This window comes from Salvelinus fontinalis, chromosome 19 (assembly GCF_029448725.1).
Source record: "Salvelinus fontinalis isolate EN_2023a chromosome 19, ASM2944872v1, whole genome shotgun sequence".
Classification (NCBI taxonomy): domain Eukaryota; kingdom Metazoa; phylum Chordata; class Actinopteri; order Salmoniformes; family Salmonidae; genus Salvelinus; species Salvelinus fontinalis.
Genome location: NC_074683.1, coordinates 49,674,059 through 49,701,223, shown reverse-complemented (window position 1 = coordinate 49,701,223; position 27,165 = coordinate 49,674,059). Strand labels below are relative to the sequence as shown.

Genomic DNA, 27,165 nt, shown 5'->3' with positions numbered 1-27,165 from the left:
GCTACCATGTTGTTGTCATGTTGTGTTGCTACCATGTTGTTGTCATGTTGTGTTGCTACCATGTTGTTGTCATGTTGTGTTGCTACCATGTTGTTGTCATGTTGTGTTGCTACCATGTTGTTGTCATGTTGTGTTGCTACCATGTTGTTGTCATGTTGTGTTGCTACCATGTTGTTGTCATGTTGTGTTGCTACCATGTTGTGTTGCTACCATGTTGTTGTCATGTTGTGTTGCTACCATGTTGTGTTGCTACCATGTTGTTGTCATGTTGTGTTGCTACCATGTTGTGTTGCTACCATGTTGTTGTCACGTTGTGTTTCTACCATGTTGTGTTGCTACCATGTTGTGTTGCTACCATGTTGTTGTCACGTTGTGTTTCTACCATGTTGTGTTGCTACCATGTTGTGTTGCTACCATGTTGTTGTCATGTTGTGTTGCTACCATGTTGTTGTCATGTTGTGTTGCTACCATGTTGTTGTCATGTTGTGTTTCTACCATGTTGTGTTGCTACCATGTTGTGTTGCTACCATGTTGTGTTGTCATGTTGTGTTTCTACCATGTTGTTGTCATGTTGTGTTGCTACCATGTTGTTGTCATGTTGTGTTGCTACCATGTTGTTGTCATGTTGTGTTTCTACCATGTTGTTGTCATGTTGTGTTGCTACCATGTTGTTGTCATGTTGTGTTTCTACCATGTTGTTGTCATGTTGTGTTTCTACCATGTTGTTGTCATGTTGTGTTTCTACCATGTTGTTGTCATGTTGTGTTGCTACCATGTTGTTGTCATGTTGTGTTGCTACCATGCTGTGTTGTCATGTTGTCCTGCTACCATGTTGTTGTCATGTTGTGTTGCTACCATGTTGTTGTCATGTTGTGTTGCTACCATGTTGTTGTTGTCATGTGTTGCTGCCTTGCTATGTTGTCGTCTTAGGTCTCTCTTGTCGTGATGTGTGTTTTGTCCTATATTTTTAATCCCAGCCCCCGTCCACGCAGGAGGCCTTTTGGCAGGCCGTCATTGTAATTTAGCATTTGTTCTTAGCAGACTTGCCGAGGTTAAAGTTTAAATCAAAATAAATCAAACTGTCAATGGCCATAGGGATTGACAAGGCAGCACTAACAGATCAGGAACCAGGCTAATCTCTGTGCATCTCTCAAACAGATCAGGAACCAGGCTAATCTCTGTGCATCTCTCTCTCTCTCTCTCTCTCCAGCTGAACTCTCACCTCTCAAACTTGGCGAGTACGTCAGTAACGATGACTCTGCTCTCCACAGCCCGGTCTGTAGTGTTGTTGTGTTCAAACAGGGCAAACATGTTTCTACTGTCCTCCATGGCCAGGCCTCGGATCAACTTCTCCACCACCTGGGGACAGGCAGGACAGAGGGACATTAACACATCTGACTAAACCTCACCACCTGGGGACAGGCAGGACGGAGGGACATTAACACATCTGACTAAACCTCACCACCTGGGGACTGGCAGGACAGAGGGACATTAACACATCTGACTAAACCTCACCACCTGGGGACAGGCAGGACAGAGGGACATTAACACATCTGACTAAACCTCACCACCTGGGGACAGGCAGGACAGAGGGACATTAACACATCTGACTAAACCTCACCACCTGGGGACAGGCAGGACAGAGGGACATTAACACATCTGACTAAACCTCAACACCTGGGGACAGGCAGGACAGAGGGACATTAACACATCTGACTAAACCTCACCACCTGGACACAGGCAGGACAGAGGGACATTAACACATCTGACTAAACCTCACCACCTGGGGACAGGCAGGACAGAGGGACATTAACACATCTGACTAAACCTCACCACCTGGACACAGGCAGGACAGAGGGACATTAACACATCTGACTAAACCTCAACACCTGGGGACAGGCAGGACAGAGGGACATTAACACATCTGACTAAACCTCAACACCTGGGGACAGGCAGGACAGAGGGACATTAACACAGCCTGGAGAAAATGGATGTACCAATGAAGGATTTCTCCAGGCAGAAATTACAGTTATTTTTTACAGCTGCTACTCATTGTGGAAAACAGATTTATTTTACCTCTCCAGCGGTGGTGTGTGACCTGATGTAAAGCCTGTTTAGATGTGGGAGCATCGTATTATAATAACATCGTAATTATGTTAGCCTCCTCTAAATGTAGTGGGTCTCATGGTGGGTGTCTTTTAGGTTCACTTCCTGTCTTAACGTTTGGTGTGGGTTTTAATTATGTTAGCCTCCTCTTGGGCAAATGTAGTGGACACTCATGTTGGGTGTCTTTTAGGTCCCAGTTGTTGTTGCTAGTCAACTTCCAGTGGACCCCCCATGAGTGTCTTTCAGAACCCCTCCTAAAACCCCAGCTGTTTGGTTGTTGTTCAATTACAGTTTTTTTAGTTCCCTCTTCTGTCGGAGCGACTATTTTTGGTTTTCTTGCTGGGGGAACATAACACTAACCTCTCCAGCGGTGGTGTGGGAGTTGATGGAGATCTTGCAGGATCCTCCTCCGTGGCAGTAGACCGTGGTAGTCATTTCCTGCCGGGTCAGTAAGGCTACGATCTCCTCCTGAGACGGAACATAGTCCCTGACCTTCGTCCTCTTCAGAGACTCACCAATGAAATGGGCAAACATGTCCACCTCTGTTCCAGGAAACTGCTCCTTCACCCTGGAGAAGAACAGACAAACAGACAGAGGGTTACTGAGGTGTAGAGGATGAGCAAATCAACGTTACCGATGTCTTACTGTCCAGTTAACTCATCCATACAAATCAATCACAGAAAATATGTCTATTTGTATTAGAAGCTATAGGGAGGGGACACTTTCTGCTTGTGGCTCAAAGCTGAAGTGGTAATTAAAGGGACCATGTGCAAATAAAAACCCATTTTCAGAGAGTGAACTGTTTCCACCAGAGTTAGCTGAAACACAGCAAATTTTCATCCACACTCCCTAACTAAATACACAGCAGTATAGTAGGATAACAGATTAAAATGCAACAAATGCAGGATTTAAAGTCACGAGTGCTTTAATTAAAAGAGGAGAGAGGAGGGAATTCCATTTCCTGATGCCTGAGGTGGAAAACGCTGATTGTTCCTTCGCTGAGGAATGACAGTGTCCTCTAGCTTGTGGAGGTCCGGCTGACTCCTCTGTTTTGTTCAGAGCTTAATATGACAAAATCTTTCAGAGGTGGGGCTACAACATTATTGATGATCTTATAAACTAGACAGACATCTGAGAAAAAGGAAGTTGTCCAAATTGAACAGATTGTACTTGTTGAGAATATCCCAGTAACAGTAATGATGTGATTTCCTGTCCAGGATCTTAAGTACTTGTTTACCATAGAGATCGAAGGGGTTTAACTGATGTTTAAGTGGCTTGAGACCAGCCGCCGATACAATAGGACAGGTGACAGAAAATCATTGAATGTAAATTAATCTTGGCTGTCTCTGTAGAAAGAGTTCCTTAAGTAAATCTGTGTAAGAAGACTATTTTGTATGTGTTTTTACAGTTCAAAGTAGGGTCTAGGATAATGCCCAGATATTTAAGTAAATAGCTACCATTTCCCCCCCCCCCACATTGAGGGTGAGGCAGTAGTGGTTAAGCCTTTCAACCACTTTCGACAATGATACCGTTAGTTTGCTTGCCACTTAATCAGCATTTTGTCCATGTGTATAATTAACTGCATCATCCTGGTAGAGACTAATTAACAAAGGGCCCAGGATTGACCCCTGTGGTACTCCCATAGTGTGGTCCCTTGGCGATGGTAGGTCACATTGCATCCGGTCAGCCGGATATGATTTGATTAAGACTCAATCCATTTTAAAACACTTGATGAGATGTTGAAGTTGGACCGCTTGGAGACGAGGACATTGTGCTTAACAGTGTCAAAAGGATTTTCTGAGGAGAACTGCACCTACAACATCCCCTTTGTCCAGCTTGGCCTCGTTCCCCTCTAGGAGATGGTAAGATACTGTCTCTGAGTGGTTCACCCTAAACCCAAACCGGTCTTGTTCACCTCTAGGAGATGGTACTGTCTCTGAGTGGTTCACCCTAAACCCAAACCGGTCTTGTTCCCCTCTAGGAGATGGTACTGTCTCTGAGTGGTTCACCCTAAACCCAAACCGGTCTTGTTCACCTCTAGGAGATGGTACTGTCTCTGAGTGGTTCACCCTAAACCCAAACCGGTCTTGTTCACCTCTAGGAGATGGTACTGTCTCTGAGTGGTTCACCCTAAACCCAAACCGGTCTTGTTCCCCTCTAGGAGATGGTACTGTCTCTGAGTGGTTCACCCTAAACCCAAACCGGTCTTGTTCCCCTCTAGGAGATGGTAACATACTGTCTCTGAGTGGTTCACCCTAAACCCAAACCGGTCTTGTTCACCTCTAGGAGATGGTACTGTCTCTGAGTGGTTCACCCTAAACCCAAACCGGTCTTGTTCCCCTCTAGGAGATGGTACTGTCTCTGAGTGGTTCACCCTAAACCCAAACCGGTCTTGTTCCCCTCTAGGAGATGGTAACATACTGTCTCTGAGTGGTTCACCCTAAACCCAAACCGGTCTTGTTCCCCTCTAGGAGATGGCACTGTCTCTGACTGGTTTACCCTAAACCCAAACCGGTCTTGTTCCCCTCTAGGAGATGGTACTGTCTCTGAGTGGTTCACCCTAAACCCAAACCGGTCTTGTTCCCCTCTAGGAGATGGTACTGTCTCTGAGTGGTTCACCCTAAACCCAAACCGGTCTTGTTCCCCTCTAGGAGATGGTAACATACTGTCTCTGAGTGGTTCACCCTAAACCCAAACCGGTCTTGTTCACCTCTAGGAGATGGTACTGTCTCTGAGTGGTTCACCCTAAACCCAAACCGGTCTTGTTCCCCTCTAGGAGATGGTACTGTCTCTGAGTGGTTCCCCCTAAACCCAAACCGGTCTTGTTCCCCTCTAGGAGATGGTACTGTCTCTGAGTGGTTCACCCTAAACCCAAACCGGTCTTGTTCACCTCTAGGAGATGGTACTGTCTCTGAGTGGTTCACCCTAAACCCAAACCGGTCTTGTTCCCCTCTAGGAGATGGTACTGTCTCTGAGTGGTTCACCCTAAACCCAAACCGGTCTTGTTCACCTCTAGGAGATGGTACTGTCTCTGAGTGGTTCACCCTAAACCCAAACCGGTCTTGTTCTCCTCTAGGAGATGGTACTGTCTCTGAGTGGTTCACCCTAAACCCAAACCGGTCTTGTTCCCCTCTAGGAGATGGTACTGTCTCTGAGTGGTTCACCCTAAACCCAAACTGCATTGGGTGAAGAAAGCTGCTCATATTCAGATGGGTTGTTCCATTAACACTTTCTTTGCAGGAAGATACTGATTGGTCTGTAGTTGCTCACATCAAGATGACAGGGAGGCTGCTGATTGGTCTGTGGTTGACAGACAGGATATGAGTTATGCACCGTTCATTTGTCGTCACTAGGTTAAAAACACATTCCCCTTACTACAAGCTATAGGGAGGGAACACATTCTGCTACTACGAGCTATAGGGAGGGAACACATTCTGCTACTACGAGCTATAGAGAGGGAACACATTCTGCTTACTACAAGCTATAGGGAGGGAACACATTCTGCTACTACAAGCTATAGGGAGGGAACACATTCTGCTTACTACGAGCTATAGGGAGGGAACACATTCTGCTACTACAAGCTATAGGGAGGGAACACATTCTGCTTACTACAAGCTATAGGGAGGGAACACATTCTGCTACTACGAGCTATAGGGAGGGAACACATTCTGCTACTACAAGCTATAGAGAGGGAACACATTCTGCTACTACGAGCTATAGGGAGGGAACACATTCTGCTACTACGAGCTATAGGGAGGGAACACATTCTGCTACTACGAGCTATAGGGAGGGAACACATTGCCCTTACTACAAGCTATAGGGAGGGAACACATTCTGCTACTACGAGCTATAGGGAGGGAACACATTCTGCTACTACAAGCTATAGAGAGGGAACACATTCTGCTACTACGAGCTATAGGGAGGGAACACATTCTGCTTACTACGAGCTATAGGGAGGGAACACATTCTGCTTACTACAAGCTATAGGGAGGGAACACATTCTGCTACTACGAGCTATAGGGAGGGAACACATTCTGCTACTACGAGCTATAGGGAGGGAACACATTGCCCTTACTACAAGCTATAGGGAGGGAACACATTCTGCTACTACGAGCTATAGGGAGGGAACACATTCTGCTACTACGAGCTATAGGGAGGGAACACATTCTGCTACTACGAGCTATAGGGAGGGAACACATTCTGCTTACTACAAGCTATAGGGAGGGAACACATTCTGCTACTACGAGCTATAGGGAGGGAACACATTCTGCTACTACGAGCTATAGGGAGGGAACACATTGCCCTTACTACAAGCTATAGGGAGGGAACACATTCTGCTACTACGAGCTATAGGGAGGGAACACATTCTGCTACTACGAGCTATAGGGAGGGAACACATTCTGCTACTACGAGCTATAGGGAGGGAACACATTCTGCTTACTACAAGCTATAGGGAGGGAACACATTCTGCTACTACGAGCTATAGGGAGGGAACACATTGCCCTTACTACAAGCTATAGGGAGGGAACACATTCTGCTTACTACGAGCTATAGGGAGGGAACACATTCCCCTTACTACAAGCTATAGGGAGGGAACACATTCCCCTTACTACAAGCTATAGAGAGGGAACACATTCTGCTTACTACAAGCTATAGGGAGGGAACACATTCTGCTTACTACAAGCTATAGGGAGGGAACACATTCTGCTACTACAAGCTATAGGGAGGGAACACATTCTGCTACTACAAGCTATAGGGAGGGAACACATTCTGCTACTACGAGCTATGGGGAGGGAACACATTCTGCTTACTACGAGCTATAGGGAGTGAACACATTCTGCTACTACAAGCTATAGGGAGGGAACACATTCTGCTACTATGATCTATAGGGAGGGAACACATTCTGCTTACTACAAGCTATAGGGAGGGAACACATTCTGCTTACTACAAGCTATAGGGAGGGAACACATTCTGCTACTATGAGCTATAGGGAGGGAACACATTCTGCTACTACGAGCTATAGGGAGGGAACACCTTCTGCTTATTACAAGCTATAGGGAGGGAACACATTCTGCTTCCCACGAGCTATAGGGAGGGAACACATTCTGCTACTACGAGCTATAGGGAGGGAACACATTCTGCTTACTACGAGCTATAGGGAGTGAACACATTCTGCTACTACAAGCTATAGGGAGGGAACACATTCTGCTACTACGAGCTATAGGGAGGGAACACATTCTGCTACTACGAGCTATAGAGAGGGAACACATTCTGCTACTACGAGCTATAGGGAGGGAACACATTCCCCTTACTACAAGCTATAGGGAGGGAACACATTCTGCTTCCCACGAGCTATAGGGAGGGAACACATTCTGCTTACTACAAGCTATAGGGAGGGAACACATTCTGCTTCCCACGAGCTATAGGGAGGGAACACCTTCTGCTTACTACAAGCTATAGGGAGGGAACACATTCTGCTTACTACAAGCTATAGGGAGGGAACACCTTCTGCTTACTACAAGCTATAGGGAGGGAACACATTCTGCTTACTACAAGCTATAGGGAGGGAACACATTCTGCTATTACAAGCTATAGGGAGGGAACACATTCTGCTTCCCACGAGCTATAGGGAGGGAACACATTCTGCTACTACAAGCTATAGGGAGGGAACACATTCTGCTACTACGAGCTATAGGGAGGGAACACATTCTGCTTACTACGAGCTATAGGGAGGGAACACATTCTGCTTACTACAAGCTATAGGGAGGGAACACATTCTGCTTACTACGAGCTATAGGGAGGGAACACATTCTGCTTACTACAAGCTATAGAGAGGGAACACATTCTGCTTACTACGAGCTATAGGGAGGGAACACATTCTGCTATTACAAGCTATAGGGAGGGAACACATTCTGCTTACTACGAGCTATAGGGAGGGAACACATTCTGCTTACTACGAGCTATAGGGAGGGAACACATTCTGCTACTACAAGCTATAGGGAGGGAACACATTCTGCTACTACAATCTATAGGGAGGGAACACATTCTGCTTACTACAAGCTATAGGGAGGGAACACATTCTGCTTCCCACGAGCTATAGGGAGGGAACACATTCTGCTATTACAAGCTATAGGGAGGGAACACATTCTGCTTCCCACGAGCTATAGGGAGGGAACACATTCTGCTATTACAAGCTATAGGGAGGGAACACATTCTGCTTACTACGAGCTATAGGGAGGGAACACATTCTGCTACTACGAGCTATAGGGAGGGAACACATTCTGCTACTACAAGCTATAGGGAGGGAACACATTCTGCTACTACGAGCTATAGGGAGGGAACACATTCCCCTTACTACAAGCTATAGGGTGGGATCACATTCCGCTTACTACAAGCTATAGGGAGGGAACACATTCCCCTTACTACAAGCTATAGGGAGGGAACACATTCTGCTACTACGAGCTATAGGGAGGGAACACATTCCCCTTACTACAAGCTATAGGGAGGGAACACATTGCCCTTACTACAAGCTATAGGGAGGGAACACATTCTGCTAGTGGCTCAGCATCTTTCAAACTCCTCAGCAAAGGAGTGGTGTGCCCATTGGTTTGTGGAGTTGTCGAGCTATGTTCCCTTAGTTCCCATGTGCATTATAATATTACAGGTAAACCCAGGATATTTTAATGGATCTGGGCAGAATACCTGGAATATGTCCAACATAAAAGGGTTCAATCTATGAATTTGTCCCCTCACATTATTACATGTTAACTTATCAACAGTCTATTTAGATGGGCACCTCCGGGTCCGGCCCTCGTGGCCCTCGGTCCGCTCCAGGGGCTCTGTCCGTCCCGGCGCTACCACACCAGATTCAACTAGCCACTTAACTAGCAAACTGGTGCTTTCTGGTGTCGGGGTTGGATCGTTATGTGGAGTGGCCTGTGGTCGCTGGGGGCATTGTTGCAGACTATTGAATTACTTTGTATTTGATGAAATAAGATAATGAAAATAAAACACACAAAGGGAAATGTACACCACTGTTTACTAGCTATAGGAATCTATTTAATAAATGTAAACCACTGTTTACTAGCTATAGCAATCTATTTAATAGCGATGTTTGACTAATTGTTATTATTATTTATGATTAGTCTGCTCTTCTCCCAGGGTGGGGGGGTACGTTCTCCCAGCTATAGGGTAGAGATGGGTGGGGGGGAGGTAAATAAAGTACACTTTAAGGTGGAACTGGAGATAAATAAAGTACCCTTTAAGATGGAACTTGAGGTAAATAAAGTACCCTTTATTAAGATGGAACTTGAGGTAAATAAAGTACCCTTTAAGATGGAACTTGAGGTAGCGCAGGATGCCCCGGCTGGGCAGGAAGGTACAGCTCATACAGGAGAGGAGGTGCCAGTGGGCGTGATTGGCCGAGCTGTTGGGCTGAGGCACGTGATTGGTCTGCTTGATGAGCTGACAGTAGACCTCATCTCGGAGCAGGCGTAGGTCCTGGCAGGTCTGGAGGATGCCCTGGATGATAGGCACGGTGTCAGACACAGCCTCCATCTCCTGCAGAGAGTTGAAGATCTTCACTGCCTCGTCCTGCAGGCTGGCATAGCCATTCTCCTTATGGACTGGGTGGAGGAGGAGATAGAGAAACAGAAAGAGAGAGAGAAACAGAAAGAGAGAGACTTCATTAACAAAAGCATGGTGAGAGAAAGCCACGGAGCTTCATACATTTCATTTCTGTCAGCCAGAATGAATGGTAAAACTGTACGGTTGTAGAAGAAGTCCTTGGAGGGTTAGAGAGGTAGTAGAAGAAGTCCTTGGAGGGTTAGAGAGGTAGTAGAAGAAGTCCTTGGAGGGTTAGAGAGGTAGTAGAAGAAGTCCTTGGCGGGTTAGAGAGGTAGTAGAAGAAGTACTTGGAGGGTTAGAGAGGTAGTAGAAGAAGTCCTTGGAGGGTTAGAGAGATAGTAGAAGAAGTCCTTGGCGGGTTAGAGAGGTAGTAGAAGAAGTCCTTGGCGGGTTAGAGAGGTAGTAGAAGAAGTACTTGGAGGGTTAGAGAGGTAGTAGAAGAAGTCCTTGGAGGGTTAGAGAGGTAGTAGAAGAAGTCCTTGGAGGGTTAGAGAGGTAGTAGAAGAAGTCCTTGGAGGGTTAGAGAGGTAGTAGAAGAAGTCCTTGGAGGGTTAGAGAGGTAGTAGAAGAAGTCCTTGGAGGGTTAGAGAGGTAGTAGAAGAAGTCCTTGGAGGGTTAGAGAGATAGTAGAAGAAGTCCTTGGCGGGTTAGAGAGGTAGTAGAAGAAGTCTTTGGCGGGTTAAAGAGGTAGTAGAAGAGGTCCTTGGAGGGTTAGAGAGTTTGTAGAAGAGGTCCTTGGAGGGTTAGAGAGGTAGTAGAAGAAGTCCTTGGAGGGTTAGAGAGGTAGTAGAAGAAGTCCTTGGAGGGTTAAAGAGGTAGTAGAAGAAGTCCTTGGAGGGTTAAAGAGGTAGTAGAAGAAGTCCTTGGAGGGTTAGAGAGGTAGTTGGGTTAAAACAGTAATAACTCACGGTGGATGTTGACCTCCCCGTAAGGCAGAGGCAGCAGCGGGGCGTGGAGGGGGTGCTGGGTATATCTGAGGATAGGGTTCCTCCAGTACGTCTGTTCCACAGCCTCCACGTTCAGACTGCTCTCCTGGGGGGGGTGGGGGTTAGGAGAGGTTAGGAGTCAGAGGTCAACACTAGTCTGTTTGTAGTCTGAATCAAAACATGAATACAGCCATCAGTTCGCGTGAACAGGCTAATCTGTTTGTGCGGTCTTGCCAACTCCTGTGGACCATAGCAACACTATGGGGGGGTGGGACCATAATTCATTATACTATGGGGGGTGGGACCATAATTCATTATACTATGGGGGGTGGGACCATAATTCATTACACTATGGGGGGTGGGACCATAATTCATTATACTTAAGGGGTTGGGACCATAATTCATTATACTTAAGGGGGTGGGACCATAATTCACTATACTTAGGGGGGTGGGACCATAATTCACTATACTTAAGGGGGTGGGACCATAATTCATTATACTTAAGGGGGTGGGACCATAATTCATTATACTTAAGGGGGTGGGACCATAATTCACTATACTTAGGGGGGTGGGACCATAATTCATTATACTTAAGGGGGTGGGACCATAATTCACTATACTTAAGGGGGTGGGACCATAATTCACTATACTTAGGGGGGTGGGACCATAATTCACTATACTTAAGGGGGTGGGACCATAATTCATTATACTTAAGGGGGTGGGACCATAATTCACTATACTTAGGGGGGTGGGACCATAATTCACTATACTTAAGGGGGTGGGACCATAATTCACTATACTTAGGGGGGTGGGACCATAATTCATTATACTTAAGGGGGTGGGACCATAATTCATTATACTTAAGGGGGTGGGACCATAATTCACTATACTTAGGGGGGTGGGACCATAATTCACTATACTTAAGGGGGTGCTTACAGTGCATTTGGAAAGAATTCAGACCCCTTGACTTTCTCCACATTTTGTTACGTTACAGCCTTATTCTAAAATGGATTATATTGTTTTTTTTTGCTCAATCTACCCACAATACCCCATAATGACAAATAAAAAAACGGAAGTATTCAGACCCTTTACTCAGTACTTCGGCAGCGATTACAGCATTTATTCTTCTTGTGTATGACGCTACAAGCTTGACCTGTATTTGGGGAGTTTCTCCCATTCTTCTCTGCAGATCCTCTCAAGCTCTGTCAGGTTGGATGGGGAGTGTCGCTGCACAGCTATTTTCAGGTCTCTCCAGAGATGTTCGATGTGGTTCAAGTTCGGGCTCTGGCTGGGCCACTCAAGGACATTCAGAGACTCGTCCCGAAGCCACTCCCGCGTTGTCTTGGCTGTGTGTTTAGGGTCGTTGTCCTGTTGGAAGGTGAACCCCAGTCTGATGTCCTGAGCGCTCTGGAGCAGGTTTTCATCAAGGATCTCTCTGTACTTTGCTCTGTTCATCCTTCCCATGATCCTGACTAGTCTCCCAGTCCCTGCTGCTGTTAAACATCCCCACAGCATGATGCTGCCACCACCATGCTTCACCGTAGGGATGATGCCAGGTTTCCTCCAGACATGATGCTTGGCATTCAGACCAAAGAGTTCAATCTTGGTTTCATCAGACCAGAGCGGTCTGTTATGTGTCTTTTACTGAGAAGTGGCTTCCGTCTGGCCACTCTACCATAAAGGCCTGATTGGTGGAGTGCTGCAGAGTTGGTTGTCCTTTTGAAAGGTTCTCCCATCTCCACAGAGGAACTCTGGAGCTCTGTCAGAGTGATCATCGGGTTCTTGGTCACCTCCCTGACCAAGGCCCTTCTCCCCGATTGCTCAGTTTGGCCGGATGGCCAGCTCTAGGAAGAGTCTTGGTGGTTCCAAACTTCTTCCATTTAAGAATGATGGAGGCCACTGTGTTCTTGGGGACCTTCAATGCTGCAGAAATGTTTTGTTACCCTTCCCCAGATCTGTGCCTCGATACAATCCTGTCTCGGAGCTCTACAGACAATTCCTTCGACCTCATAGCTTGGTTTTTGCTCTGACATGCACTGTCAACTGTGGGACATTATAAATTATATAGACAGGTGTGTGCATTTCCAAATCATGTCCAATCAATTGAATTTACCACAGGTGGACTCCAATCAAGTTGAAGAAACATATCAAGGATGATCAATGGAAACAGGATGCACCTGAGCTTAATTTCAATTTCAAGGGTCTGAATAACTTATGTAAAAAAAGGTATTTGTTTTAAAAAAATGTAATACATTTGCAAACATTTCTAAAAACCTGTTTTGTCATTATGGAGTATTGTGTGTAGATTGATATATTTTTTAAATGTATTAATACATTTTAGAATAAGGCTGTAACGTAACAAAATGTGGAAAAAGTCAAGGGGTCTGAATACTTTCTGAATGCCCTGTATATTTGTGCTGTTAAACACTTGTACACGTGCGTAATGAAAGCTCCCCCTAAGACACCCACAGTGGGATCACGGCCAGGGTCACCGTTGTCCAGGGGCACCGTTGTCCAGGGGCACCGTTGTCCAGGGGCACCGTTGTCCAGGGTCACCGTTGTCCAGCGCCCCTGGAGCAATGGGTCAAGTGCCTTACTCAAGGGCAGAGCAACAGGTTTCCACCTTGTGGCCCTACGCTCTAAACTCGAGGCCCCCCCGCTCCCGCTGAGTTGGCAAGACATCATCTGGGACCAGACTAGCATCTCATGGCTAAGTCATGAGACAATATTCAAGTCAACACTCCGTATGACAATCAAAAACCAGAAACGTCTGGAACACTACAGTGGTACAGTTTAGTACCTCACTACACTACAGTGTACAGGCCCAGTTTAGTACCTCACTACACTACAGTGGTACTGTACAGTTTAGTACCTCACTACACTACAGTGTACAGTTTAGTACCTCACTACACTACAGTGTACAGTTTAGTACCTCACTACACTACAGTGGTACAGGCCCAGTTTACAAGACTGGTCTCAGACCTGGACAAATGTAACTAGACTGGTCTCAGACCTGGACAAATGTAACTAGACTGGTCTCAGACCTGGACAAATGTAACTAGACTGGTCTCAGACCTGGACAAATGTAACTAGACTGGTCTCAGACCTGGACAAATGTAACTAGACTAACTAGACCAAACACGCATCAATGACATAGAAGTTGGCAAGACAACACAAACAGATCTGGAACCAGGCTAAAATGCAAATTTATCTGACATAAAATGACCATGTCAGTATGAAGGCTGGCGATTGGTTGACTGGCAGTATGAAGGTTGTTGATTGGCTGTACCTTGATGTCCCTGATGAGTTGCTGTGTGGGTGTCTCTATGGGAACCTTGCTGTCGACAGCCCCCTGTATGGCCGACGCCCAGCGCATAGCCTCGTTCAGTAGTTTGGTGTAGAGGTGGTACGAGTGTTTACGTCCGTGGACGATGATGCTCCAGTAACCTAGTGGGGGAGGGGGGGGGGGGGCATAGTATAATCAGAGTGATTCAAGGAGCATTGACATAGTACGATAGCAAATCAATCTAAGGTGTGATTACGACAGAGTATTATTGTATGGTCGACAGACACACATTAATTTTTACCATGACTGACTGAAATGCATTAGCCTGGACTTATGGTCTTTGTCACTAATAGGAACTGTCAAGACGGCACAAACAGATCTGGGACCAGGCTAGAAATGCAACGCGGAGCACAGGCCACTACTCTCCCAGTCTGCATCCCGAATGGCACCCTATTCCCTGTATAGGACACTTCTTTTGAGCAGAGCCCTATTGGCACTATGAAGGGAAAAGGGTGTCCTATTCTCAGTCTCTACCCTACCTGTGTCCTTGAAGACCTTCTCGTCAGGCTGGACCACAGAGCAGAGACTGTTGAGGACCAGGGTCCCCAGCTTGGACACACTGCGCTCTGAAGACTTGTAGTAATCCAGAGAGTTAGAGGTTAAGACAAACCACCTCTTCTTCAGTTTCAGACTCTTAGCCCTCATCTCCTTGTGAAGCCAACCTGGGAAGAGAGAGAAATTAAGATCCAGTACTGAGAACAAAATATATCAAAATATAAAATACATATCTAAATATAAAAAATGTCAGTTATATGTTCATGATGGTTCCAAAATATATACAGTACCAGTCAAAAGTTTGGAAACACCTACTACTACTTTATTTTGACTATTTTCTACATTGTAGAATAATAGTGAAGATATCGAAACTATGAAATAACACATATGGAATCATGTATTAACCAAAAGACTGTTAAACAAATCAAAATATATTTTAGATTTGAGATTCTTCAAAGTAGACACCCTTTGCCTTTATAGCTTTGCACACTCTTGGCATTCTCTCAACCAGCTTCAGAGTCACCTGGAATGCTTTTCAAAAGTCTTGAAGGAGTTCCCACATGTGCTGAGCACTTGTTGGCTGCTTTTTCTTTAGTCTGCGGTCCAACTCATCCCAAACGGGTTGAGGTCGGGTGATTGTGGAGGCCAGGTCATCTGACGCAGCACTCCATCACTCTCCTTCTTGGTCAAATAGCCTTTACACAGACTTTAGGTGTGTTTTGGGTCATTGTCCTGTTGAAAAACAAATGAGTCCCACGAAGCACAAACCAGATGGGATGGCGAATCACTGCAGAATGCTGTGGTAGCCATGCTGGTTAAGTGTGCCTTGAATTCTAAATAAATCACAGACAGTGTCACCAGCAAAGCACCCTCACACCTACTCCTCCTCCTCCATGCTTCATGGTGGGAACCACACATGCGGAGATCATCCGTTCACCTACTCTGCGTCTCACAAAGACATGGCGGTTGGAACAAAAAATCTCAGATTTGGACTCATCAGACCAAAAGGACAGATTGCCACCATTCTAATGTCCATTGCTCGTGTTTCTTGGCCCAAGCAAGTCTCTTCTTCTTATTGGTCCTTTAGTAGTGGTTTCTTTGCAGAAATTCGACCATGAAGGCCTGATTCACGCAGTCTCTTCTGAACAGTTGATGTTGCGATGTGTCTGTTATTTGAACTCTGTGAAGCATTTATTTGGGCTGCAATCTGAGGTAAAGTTAATTGCCGATTTCTGAGGCTGGTAACTCTAATGAACTTATCCTCTGCAACAGAGGTAACTCTGGGTCTTCCATTCCTGTGATGGTTCTCATGAGAGCCAGTTTGATGGTTTTTGCAACTGCACTTGAAGAAACTTCCAAAGTTCTTTACATTTCCCGGATTGACTGGCCTTCATGTCTTAAAGTAATGATGGACTGTTGTTTCTCTTTGCTTATTTGAGCTTTTCTTGCCATAATATGGACTTGGTCTTTTACCAAATAGAGCTATCTTCTGTATACCACCCCTACCTTGTCACAACACAACTGATTGGCTCAAACGCATTAAAAAAAGGAATGAAATTCCACAAATTAACTTTGACGTACAGGTACGTCACTAACCTCTGACGAGGAAGTCCTGTCCGTCTATCCTGGCGTCTCCTTTGGGTTTCTGCAGCAGGCCGATCCAGTGGTGCATCTCTTCAGGCATCTCAGTGTTGCAGTGGATCACACGGTTAGCAGTGATGATGACAAACGAGTTGGGTCTGTCAGGGTTGTCTGACGCGCACACAGAGTCGATCAGTCCAACATCCACAGTTCCCTGGGGTGAAATGTGAAGTTAAGAACATTGTCATATCGTCAGTCAACATGAACACCGCAAGGCTGTAACTCCTAGAGATGGAATATCGTCAGTCAACATGAACACCGCAAGGCTGTAACTCCTAGAGATGGAATAACGTCAGTCAACATGAACACTGCAAGGCTGTAACTCCTAGAGATGGAATAACGTCAGTCAACATGAACACCGCAAGGCTGTAACTCCTAGAGATGGAATAACGTCAGTCAACATGAACACCGCAAGGCTGTAACTCCTAGAGATGGAATATCGTCAGTCAACATGAACACCGCAAGGCTGTAACTCCTAGAGATGGAATATCGTCAGTCAACATGAACACCGCAAGGCTGTAACTCCTAGAGATGGAATACCGTCAGTCAACATGAACACCGCAAGGCTGTAACTCCTAGAGATGGAATAACGTCAGTCAACATGAACACCGCAAGGCTGTAACTCCTAGAGATGGAATAACGTCAGTCAACATGAACACCGCAAGGCTGTAACTCCTAGAGATGGAATATCGTCAGTCAACATGAACACTGCAAGGCTGTAACTCCTAGAGATGGAATATCGTCAGTCAACATGAACAGCGCAAGGCTGTAACTCCTAGAGATGGAATATCGTCAGTCAACATGAACACCGCAAGGCTGTAACTCCTAGAGATGGAATATCGTCAGTCAACATGAACACCGCAAGGCTGTAACTCCTAGAGATGGAATATCGTCAGTCAACATGAACACCGCAAGGCTGTAACTCCTAGAGATGGATAGAATGATAGATGTGATGGAGGAGGTTAGTACTGACCACAGCGTTCTTGGGGTTGGCCTGCTCATGGTTCATCTCCATCAGCTGGTCTGGACTGGCACTGTGGACACGACTCAGCACGTTGAACCAGCCACTGGAGGGAGAGAGAGGTAAGAATTCAACAGAGAAATACACTGGTGGACCACTAGGGTTAATACAACACTGGTGGACCACTAGGGTTAATACAACACTGGTGGACCACTAGGGTTAATACAACATCTATACAACACTGGTGGACCACTAGGGTTAATACAACACTGGTCGACCACTAGGGTTAATACAACACTGGTGGACCACTAGGGTTAATACAACACTGGTGGACCACTAGGGGTTAATACAACATCTATACAACACTGGTGGACCACTAGGGGTTAATACAACACTGGTGGACCACTAGGGGTTAATACAACACTGGTGGACCACTAGGGTTAATACAACACTGGTGGACCACTAGGGGTTAATACAACATCTATACAACACTGGTGGACCACTAGGGTTAATACAACACTGGTGGACCACTAGGGGTAATACAACATCTATACAACACTGGTGGACCACTAGGGTTAATACAACACTGGTGGACCACTAGGGGTAATACAACATCTATACAACACTGGTGGACCACTAGGGGTTAATACAACACTGGTGGACCACTAGGGGTTAATACAACACTGGTGGACCACTAGGGGTTAATACAACACTGGTGGACCACTAGGGGTTAATACAACACTGGTGGACCACTAGGGGTTAATACAACACTGGTGGACCACTAGGGGTTAATACAACACTGGTGGACCACTAGGGGTTAATACAACACTGGTGGACCACTAGGGGTTAATACAACATCTATACAACACTGGTGGACCACTAGGGGTAATACAACATCTATACAACACTGGTGGACCACTAGGGTTAATACAACACTGGTGGACCACTAGGGGTAATACAACACTGGTGGACCACTAGGGGTTAATACAACATCTATACAACACTGGTGGACCACTAGGGGTAATACAACACTGGTGGACCACTAGGGGTTAATACAACACTGGTGGACCACTAGGGTTAATACAACACTGGTGGACCACTAGGGTTAATACAACACTGGTGGACCACTAGGGTTAATACAACACTGGTGGACCACTAGGGTTAATACAACATCTATACAACACTGGTGGACCACTAGGGGTTAATACAATACTGGTGGACCACTAGGGTTAATACAACACTGGTGGACCACTAGGGTTAATACAACACTGGTGGACCACTAGGGGTTAATACAACACTGGTGGACCACTAGGGGTTAATACAACACTGGTGGACCACTAGGGTTAATACAACACTGGTGGACCACTAGGGGTTAATACAACACTGGTGGACCACTAGGGGTAATACAACACTGGTGGACCACTAGGGTTAATACAACATCTATACAACACTGGTGGACCACTAGGGGTTAATACAACACTGGTGGACCACTAGGGGTTAATACAACATCTATACAACACTGGTGGACCACTAGGGGTTAATACAACACTGGTGGACCACTAGGGGTTAATACAACATCTATACAACACTGGTGGACCACTAGGGGTTAATACAACATCTATACAACACTGGTGGACCACTAGGGTTAATACAACACTGGTGGACCACTAGGGGTTAATACAACATCTATACAACACTGGTGGACCACTAGGGTTAATACAACACTGGTGGACCACTAGGGGTTAATACAACACTGGTGGACCACTAGGGGTTAATACAACATCTATACAACACTGTTGGACCACTAGGGGTTAATACAACATCTATACAACACTGGTGGACCACTAGGGGTTAATACAACACTGGTGGACCACTAGGGTTAATACAACACTGGTGGACCACTAGGGTTAATACAACATCTATACAACACTGGTGGACCACTAGGGGTTAATACAACACTGGTGGACCACTAGGGGTTAATACAACACTGGTGGACCACTAGGGGTTAATACAACACTGGTGGACCACTAGGGGTTAATACAACATCTATACAACACTGGTGGACCACTAGGGTTAATACAACACTGGTGGACCACTAGGGGTTAATACAACATCTATACAACACTGGTGGACCACTAGGGGTTAATACAACACTGGTGGACCACTAGGGGTTAATACAACACTGGTGGACCACTAGGGGTTAATACAACACTGGTGGACCACTAGGGGTTAATACAACACTGGTGGACCACTAGGGGTTAATACAACACTGGTGGACCACTAGGGGTTAATACAACACTGGTGGACCACTAGGGGTTAATACAACACTGGTGGACCACTAGGGGTTAATACAACACTGGTGGACCACTAGGGGTTAATACAACACTGGTGGACCACTAGGGGTTAATACAACACTGGTGGACCACTAGGGGTTAATACAACACTGGTGGACCACTAGGGGTTAATACAACACTGGTGGACCACTAGGGGTTAATACAACACTGGTGGACCACTAGGGGTTAATACAACACTGGTGGACCACTAGGGTTAATACAACATCTATACAACACTGGTGGACCACTAGGGGTTAATACAACATCTATACAACACTGGTGGACCACTAGGGGTTAATACAACATCTATACAACACTGGTGGACCACTAGGGGTTAATACAACACTGGTGGACCACTAGGGGTTAATACAACACTGGTGGACCACTAGGGGTTAATACAACACTGGTGGACCACTAGGGTTAATACAACACTGGTGGACCACTAGGGTTAATACAACATCTATACAACACTGGTGGACCACTAGGGGTTAATACAACACTGGTGGACCACTAGGGTTAATACAACACTGGTGGACCACTAGGGTTAATACAACACTGGTGGACCACTAGGGGTTAATACAACACTGGTGGACCACTAGGGGTTAATACAACACTGGTGGACCACTAGGGTTAATACAACACTGGTGGACCACTAGGGGTTAATACAACACTGGTGGACCACTAGGGGTAATACAACACTGGTGGACCACTAGGGTTAATACAACATCTATACAACACTGGTGGACCACTAGGGGTTAATACAACACTGGTGGACCACTAGGGGTTAATACAACATCTATACAACGCTGGTGGACCACTAGGGGTTAATACAACACTGGTGGACCACTAGGGGTTAATACAACATCTATACAACACTGGTGGACCACTAGGGGTTAATACAACATCTATACAACACTGGTGGACCACTAGGGTTAATACAACACTGGTGGACCACTAGGGGTTAATACAACATCTATACAACACTGGTGGACCACTAGGGTTAATACAACACTGGTGGACCACTAGGGGTTAATACAACACTGGTGGACCACTAGGGGTTAATACAACATCTATACAACACTGTTGGACCACTAGGGGTTAATACAACATCTATACAACACTGGTGGACCACTAGGGGTTAATACAACACTGGTGGACCACTAGGGTTAATACAACACTGGTGGACCACTAGGGTTAATACAACATCTATACAACACTGGTGGACCACTAGGGGTTAATACAACACTGGTGGACCACTAGGGGTTAATACAACACTGGTGGACCACTAGGGGTTAATACAACACTGGTGGACCACTAGGGGTTAATACAACACTGGTGGACCACTAGGGGTTAATACAACACTGGTGGACCACTAGGGGTTAATACAACACTGGTGGACCACTAGGGGTTAATACAACACTGGTGGACCACTAGGGGTTAATACAACACTGGTGGACCACTAGGGGTTAATACAACACTGGTGGACCACTAGGGGTTAATACAACACTGGTGGACCACTAGGGGTTAATACAACACTGGTGGACCACTAGGGCTTAATACAACACTGGTGGACCACTAGGGGTTAATACAACACTGGTGGACCACTAGGGGTTAATACAACACTGGTGGACCACTAGGGGTTAATACAACACTGGTGGACCACTAGGGGTTAATACAACACTGGTGGACCACTAGGGGTTAATACAACACTGGTGGACCACTAGGGGTTAATACAACACTGGTGGACCACTAGGGGTTAATACAACACTGGTGGACCACTAGGGGTTAATACAACACTGGTGGACCACTAGGGGTTAATACAACACTGGTGGACCACTAGGGTTAATACAACATCTATACAACACTGGTCTAGTCAGCTGTTACTAACAGACCCGTCTAGTCAGCTGTTACTAACAGACCCGTCTAGTCAGCTGTTACTAACAGACCCGTCTAGTCAGCTGTTACTAACAGACCCGTCTAGTCAGCTGTTACTAACAGACCCGTCTAGTCAGCTGTTACTAACAGACCCGTCTAGTCAGCTGTTACTAACAGACCCGTCTAGTCAGCTGTTACTAACAGACCCGTCTAGTCAGCTGTTACTAACAGACCCGTCTAGTCAGCTGTTACTAACAGACCCGTCTAGTCAGCTGTTACTAACAGACCCGTCTAGTCAGCTGTTACTAACAGACCCGTCTAGTCAGCTGTTACTAACAGACCCGTCTAGTCAGCTGTTACTAACAGACCCGTCTAGTCAGCTGTTACTAACAGACCCGTCTAGTCAGCTGTTACTAACAGACCCGTCTAGTCAGCTGTTACTAACAGACCCGTCTAGTCAGCTGTTACTAACAGACCCGTCTAGTCAGCTGTTACTAACAGACCCGTCTAGTCAGCTGTTACTAACAGACCCGTCTAGTCAGCTGTTACTAACAGACCCGTCTAGTCAGCTGTTACTAACAGACCCGTCTAGTCAGCTGTTACTAACAGACCCGTCTAGTCAGCTGTTACTAACAGACCCGTCTAGTCAGCTGTTACTAACAGACCCGTCTAGTCAGCTGTTACTAACAGACCCGTCTAGTCAGCTGTTACTAACAGACCCGTCTAGTCAGCTGTTACTAACAGACCCGTCTAGTCAGCTGTTACTAACAGACCCGTCTAGTCAGCTGTTACTAACAGACCCGTCTAGTCAGCTGTTACTAACAGACCCGTCTAGTCAGCTGTTACTAACAGACCCGTCTAGTCAGCTGTTACTAACAGACCCGTCTAGTCAGCTGTTACTAACAGACCCGTCTAGTCAGCTGTTACTAACAGACCCGTCTAGTCAGCTGTTACTAACAGACCCGTCTAGTCAGCTGTTACTAACAGACCCGTCTAGTCAGCTGTTACTAACAGACCCGTCTAGTCAGCTGTTACTAACAGACCCGTCTAGTCAGCTGTTACTAACAGACCCGTCTAGTCAGCTGTTACTAACAGACCCGTCTAGTCAGCTGTTACTAACAGACCCGTCTAGTCAGCTGTTACTAACAGACCCGTCTAGTCAGCTGTTACTAACAGACCCGTCTAGTCAGCTGTTACTAACAGACCCGTCTAGTCAGCTGTTACTAACAGACCCGTCTAGTCAGCTGTTACTAACAGACCCGTCTAGTCAGCTGTTACTAACAGACCCGTCTAGTCAGCTGTTACTAACAGACCCGTCTAGTCAGCTGTTACTAACAGACCCGTCTAGTCAGCTGTTACTAACAGACCCGTCTAGTCAGCTGTTACTAACAGACCCGTCTAGTCAGCTGTTACTAACAGACCCGTCTAGTCAGCTGTTACTAACAGACCCGTCTAGTCAGCTGTTACTAACAGACCCGTCTAGTCAGCTGTTACTAACAGACCCGTCTAGTCAGCTGTTACTAACAGACCCGTCTAGTCAGCTGTTACTAACAGACCCGTCTAGTCAGCTGTTACTAACAGACCCGTCTAGTCAGCTGTTACTAACAGACCCGTCTAGTCAGCTGTTACTAACAGACCCGTCTAGTCAGCTGTTACTAACAGACCCGTCTAGTCAGCTGTTACTAACAGACCCGTCTAGTCAGCTGTTACTAACAGACCCGTCTAGTCAGCTGTTACTAACAGACCCGTCTAGTCAGCTGTTACTAACAGACCCGTCTAGTTAGCTGTTACTAACAGACCCATCTACCAGCTACTCCGTGTAAATGGCATGTGTTTAACAGACTACTGTCTGATTCTATAATTCCATGGTGTTATTGGACAGAAGAGGCCCAGAGTCTGGAGAGAAGAGGCCCAGAGTCTGGAGAGAAGAGGCCCAGAGTCTGGAGAGAAGAGGCCCAGAGTCTGGAGAGAAGAGGCCCAGAGTCTGGAGAGAAGAGGCCCAGAGTCTGGAGAGAAGAGGCCCAGAGTCTGGAGAGAAGAGGCCCAGAGTCTGGAGAGAAGAGGCCCAGAGTCTGGAGAGAAGAGGCCCAGAGTCTGGAGAGAAGAGGCCCAGAGTCTGGAGAAGAGGCCCAGAGTCTGAACATACCTGGCGTCTTCAGGAGTCTCTGCGTAGATGTGGTATGTTCTCTCTTCAGTCACGATGTTCAAAGCATTCTCCTTGGCATGGTTATCTACTATGTCCCTGTAGACAGCAGGATAGGACACCACAGGTTAGAGACAGGTTATCCACTATGTCCCTGTAGACAGCAGGATAGGACACCACAGGTTAGAGACAGGTTATCCACTATGTCCCTGTAGACAGCAGGATAGGACACCACAGGTTAGAGACAGGTTATCCACTATGTCCCTGTAGACAGCAGGATAGGACACCACAGGTTAGAGACAGGTTATCTACTATGTCCCTGTAGACAGCAGGATAGGACACCACAGGTTAGAGACAGGTTATCCACTATGTCCCTGTAGACAGCAGGATAGGACACCACAGGTTAGAGACAGGTTATCCACTATGTCCCTGTAGACAGCAGGATAGGACACCACAGGTTAGAGACAGGTTATCTACTATGTCCCTGTAGACAGCAGGATAGGACACCACAGGTTAGAGACAGGTTATCCACTATGTCCCTGTAGACAGCAGGATAGGACACCACAGGTTAGAGACAGGTTATCCACTATGTCCCTGTAGACAGCAGGATAGGACACCACAGGTTAGAGACAGGTTATCCACTATGTCCCTGTAGACAGCAGGATAGGACACCACAGGTTAGAGACGGGTTATCCACTATGTCCCTGTAGACAGCAGGATAGGACACCACAGGTTAGAGACGGGTTATCCACTATGTCCCTGTAGACAGCAGGATAGGACACCACAGGTTAGAGACGGGTTATCCACTATGTCCCTGTAGACAGCAGGATAGGACACCACAGGTTAGAGACAGGTTATCCACTATGTCCCTGTAGACAGCAGGATAGGACACCACAGGTTAGAGACAGGTTATCCACTATGTCCCTGTAGACAGCAGGATAGGACACCACAGGTTAGAGACAGGTTATCCACTATGTCCCTGTAGACAGCAGGATAGGACACCACAGGTTAGAGACAGGTTATCTACTATGTCCCTGTAGACAGCAGGATAGGACACCACAGGTTAGAGACGGGTTATCCACTATGTCCCTGTAGACAGCAGGATAGGACACCACAGGTTAGAGACGGGTTATCCACTATGTCCCTGTAGACAGCAGGATAGGACACCACAGGTTAGAGACGGGTTATCCACTATGTCCCTGTAGACAGCAGGATAGGACACCACAGGTTAGAGACAGGTTATCCACTATGTCCCTGTAGACAGCAGGATAGGACACCACAGGTTAGAGACAGGTTATCCACTATGTCCCTGTAGACAGCAGGATAGGACACCACAGGTTAGAGACAGGTTATCCACTATGTCCCTGTAGACAGCAGGATAGGACACCACAGGTTAGAGACAGGTTATCCACTATGTCCCTGTAGACAGCAGGATAGGACACCACAGGTTAGAGACAGGTTATCCACTATGTCCCTGTAGACAGCAGGATAGGACACCACAGGTTAGAGACGGGTTATCCACTATGTCCCTGTAGACAGCAGGATAGGACACCACAGGTTAGAGACAGGTTATCCACTATGTCCCTGTAGACAGCAGGATAGGACACCACAGGTTAGAGACGGGTTATCCACTATGTCCCTGTAGACAGCAGGATAGGACACCACAGGTTAGAGACGGGTTATCCACTATGTCCCTGTAGACAGCAGGATAGGACACCACAGGTTAGAGACAGGTTATCCACTATGTCCCTGTAGACAGCAGGATAGGACACCACAGGTTAGAGACAGGTTATCCACTATGTCCCTGTAGACAGCAGGATAGGACACCACAGGTTAGAGACAGGTTATCTACTATGTCCCTGTAGACAGCAGGATAGGACACCACAGGTTAGAGACGGGTTATCCACTATGTCCCTGTAGACAGCAGGATAGGACACCACAGGTTAGAGACAGGTTATCTACTATGTCCCTGTAGACAGCAGGATAGGACACCACAGGTTAGAGACGGGTTATCCACTATGTCCCTGTAGACAGCAGGATAGGACACCACAGGTTAGAGACAGGTTATCTACTATGTCCCTGTAGACAGCAGGATAGGATACCAACTCAGCTAATAATGTATTAATCTAGTAATGTATTAATCTAGTAACGTATTCAGCTAATAATGTATTAATCTAGTAACGTATTCCGCTAATAATATATTAATCTAGTAACGTATAAAATACATTTTTTGCCAGAGTTCTAATCAGTAAAATCAGGAGAAGAGAAACTGTTCCTGGAAAGAACATGGCTGTGTTCACACAGGCAGCCCAGTTCTGATCTTTTCACTAATTGATCTTTTGACCAATTAGACCAGCTGATGTGGGAACTGATGTGATTTCGTCAAAATACCAATTAGCAGTGGGGAAACAAAGATCCGAATCTGTCTGCCTGTGTGAATGCAGCCTCGGAGACCCGTTTCATCAGATAGGGGAGCAGATTCTTACTTGGCGGAGCGGATGTCGACGGTCCCCTTCAGTTTCTCCTCGCTGTCGCTCTCAAAGTACATGAGTTTATCGTCTCTCAGGACGAACCAACGCTGCTTCCAGTTCCTTCTGGACAGAGTGGACATGCCACCTCCCTTCTTATACAGCCAGCCACTCTTCAGACTGTCCTGCTTCGCCCTGAACCACATGAAGGTGTCGTCCTTCAATACACACCACCTCCGTCGCCACGGGATCATCAGTCCACCTGGAGAACAGGGGGGTGGGGGGGGTGGGGTTATGAACCAACTGACGTATTTAGAAATCCCTTTTCGACAACAGCAGTCATTACTAAGTGTTTTACACTGGTTTACAGAGAGCCGTGGAGAGGAAGACTTGTTATGACGATTAGTGACAAGAAATGTTGCAGTCTTTGCAGAATGTAGATTGTTAAAGGAAGATAACACAATATTCCACTCTCTGGTGGTGTACCAGCCAGCCAGCCAGCCAGAGGACTTACTGGTCTCTGGTGGTGTACCAGCCAGCCAGCCAGAGGACTTACTGGTCTCTGGTGGTGTACCAGCCAGCCAGCCAGCCAGCCAGCCAGAGGACTTACTGGTCTCTGGTGGTCTACCAGCCAGCCAGAGGACTTACTGGTCTCTGGTGGTCTACCAGCAAGCCAGCCAGCCAGAGGACTTACTGGTCTCTGGTGGTGTACCAGCCAGCCAGCCAGAGGACTTACTGGTCTCTGGTGGTGTACCAGCCAGCCAGCCAGAGGACTTACTGGTCTCTGGTGGTGTACCAGCCAGCCAGCCAGAGGACTTACTGGTCTCTAGTGGTGTACCAGCCAGCCAGCCAGAGGACTTACTGGTCTCTAGTGGTCTACCAGTCAGCCAGAGGACTTACTGGTCTCTGGTGGTCTACCAGCAAGCCAGCCAGCCAGAGGACTTACTGGTCTCTGGTGGTCTACCAGCAAGCCAGCCAGCCAGAGGACTTACTGGTCTCTGGTGGAGTACCAGCCAGCCAGCCAGAGGACTTACTGGTCTCTGGTGGTGTACCAGCCAGCCAGCCAGAGGACTTACTGGTCTCTGGTGGTGTACCAGCCAGCCAGCCAGAGGACTTACTGGTCTCTGGTGGTGTACCAGCCAGCCAGCCAGAGGACTTACTGGTCTCTGGTGGTCTACCAGCCAGCCAGAGGACTTACTGGTCTCTGGTGGTCTACCAGCCAGCCAGAGGACTTACTGGTCTCTG

At 46.7% G+C, this 27,165-nt stretch overlaps 1 protein-coding gene across 1 annotated transcript in view; it reads right to left on the bottom strand.

The window, feature by feature from the left end:
* Positions 1-27,165, bottom strand: part of myo10l3 (myosin X, like 3) — a 206,928-nt gene that overhangs the window by 24,047 nt on the left and 155,716 nt on the right. Inside the window, exons 25-34 of the mRNA XM_055871886.1 lie at positions 25,939-26,182; positions 23,456-23,551; positions 17,114-17,207; positions 16,096-16,294; positions 14,484-14,666; positions 13,948-14,105; positions 10,641-10,764; positions 9,434-9,731; positions 2,467-2,674; positions 1,223-1,359 (exon numbers count right to left, since the gene is read on the bottom strand). Of these exons, the coding sequence (XP_055727861.1) occupies positions 1,223-1,359; positions 2,467-2,674; positions 9,434-9,731; positions 10,641-10,764; positions 13,948-14,105; positions 14,484-14,666; positions 16,096-16,294; positions 17,114-17,207; positions 23,456-23,551; positions 25,939-26,182 (1,741 nt within the window). The remainder of the gene's footprint in view (positions 1-1,222; positions 1,360-2,466; positions 2,675-9,433; positions 9,732-10,640; positions 10,765-13,947; positions 14,106-14,483; positions 14,667-16,095; positions 16,295-17,113; positions 17,208-23,455; positions 23,552-25,938; positions 26,183-27,165) is intronic.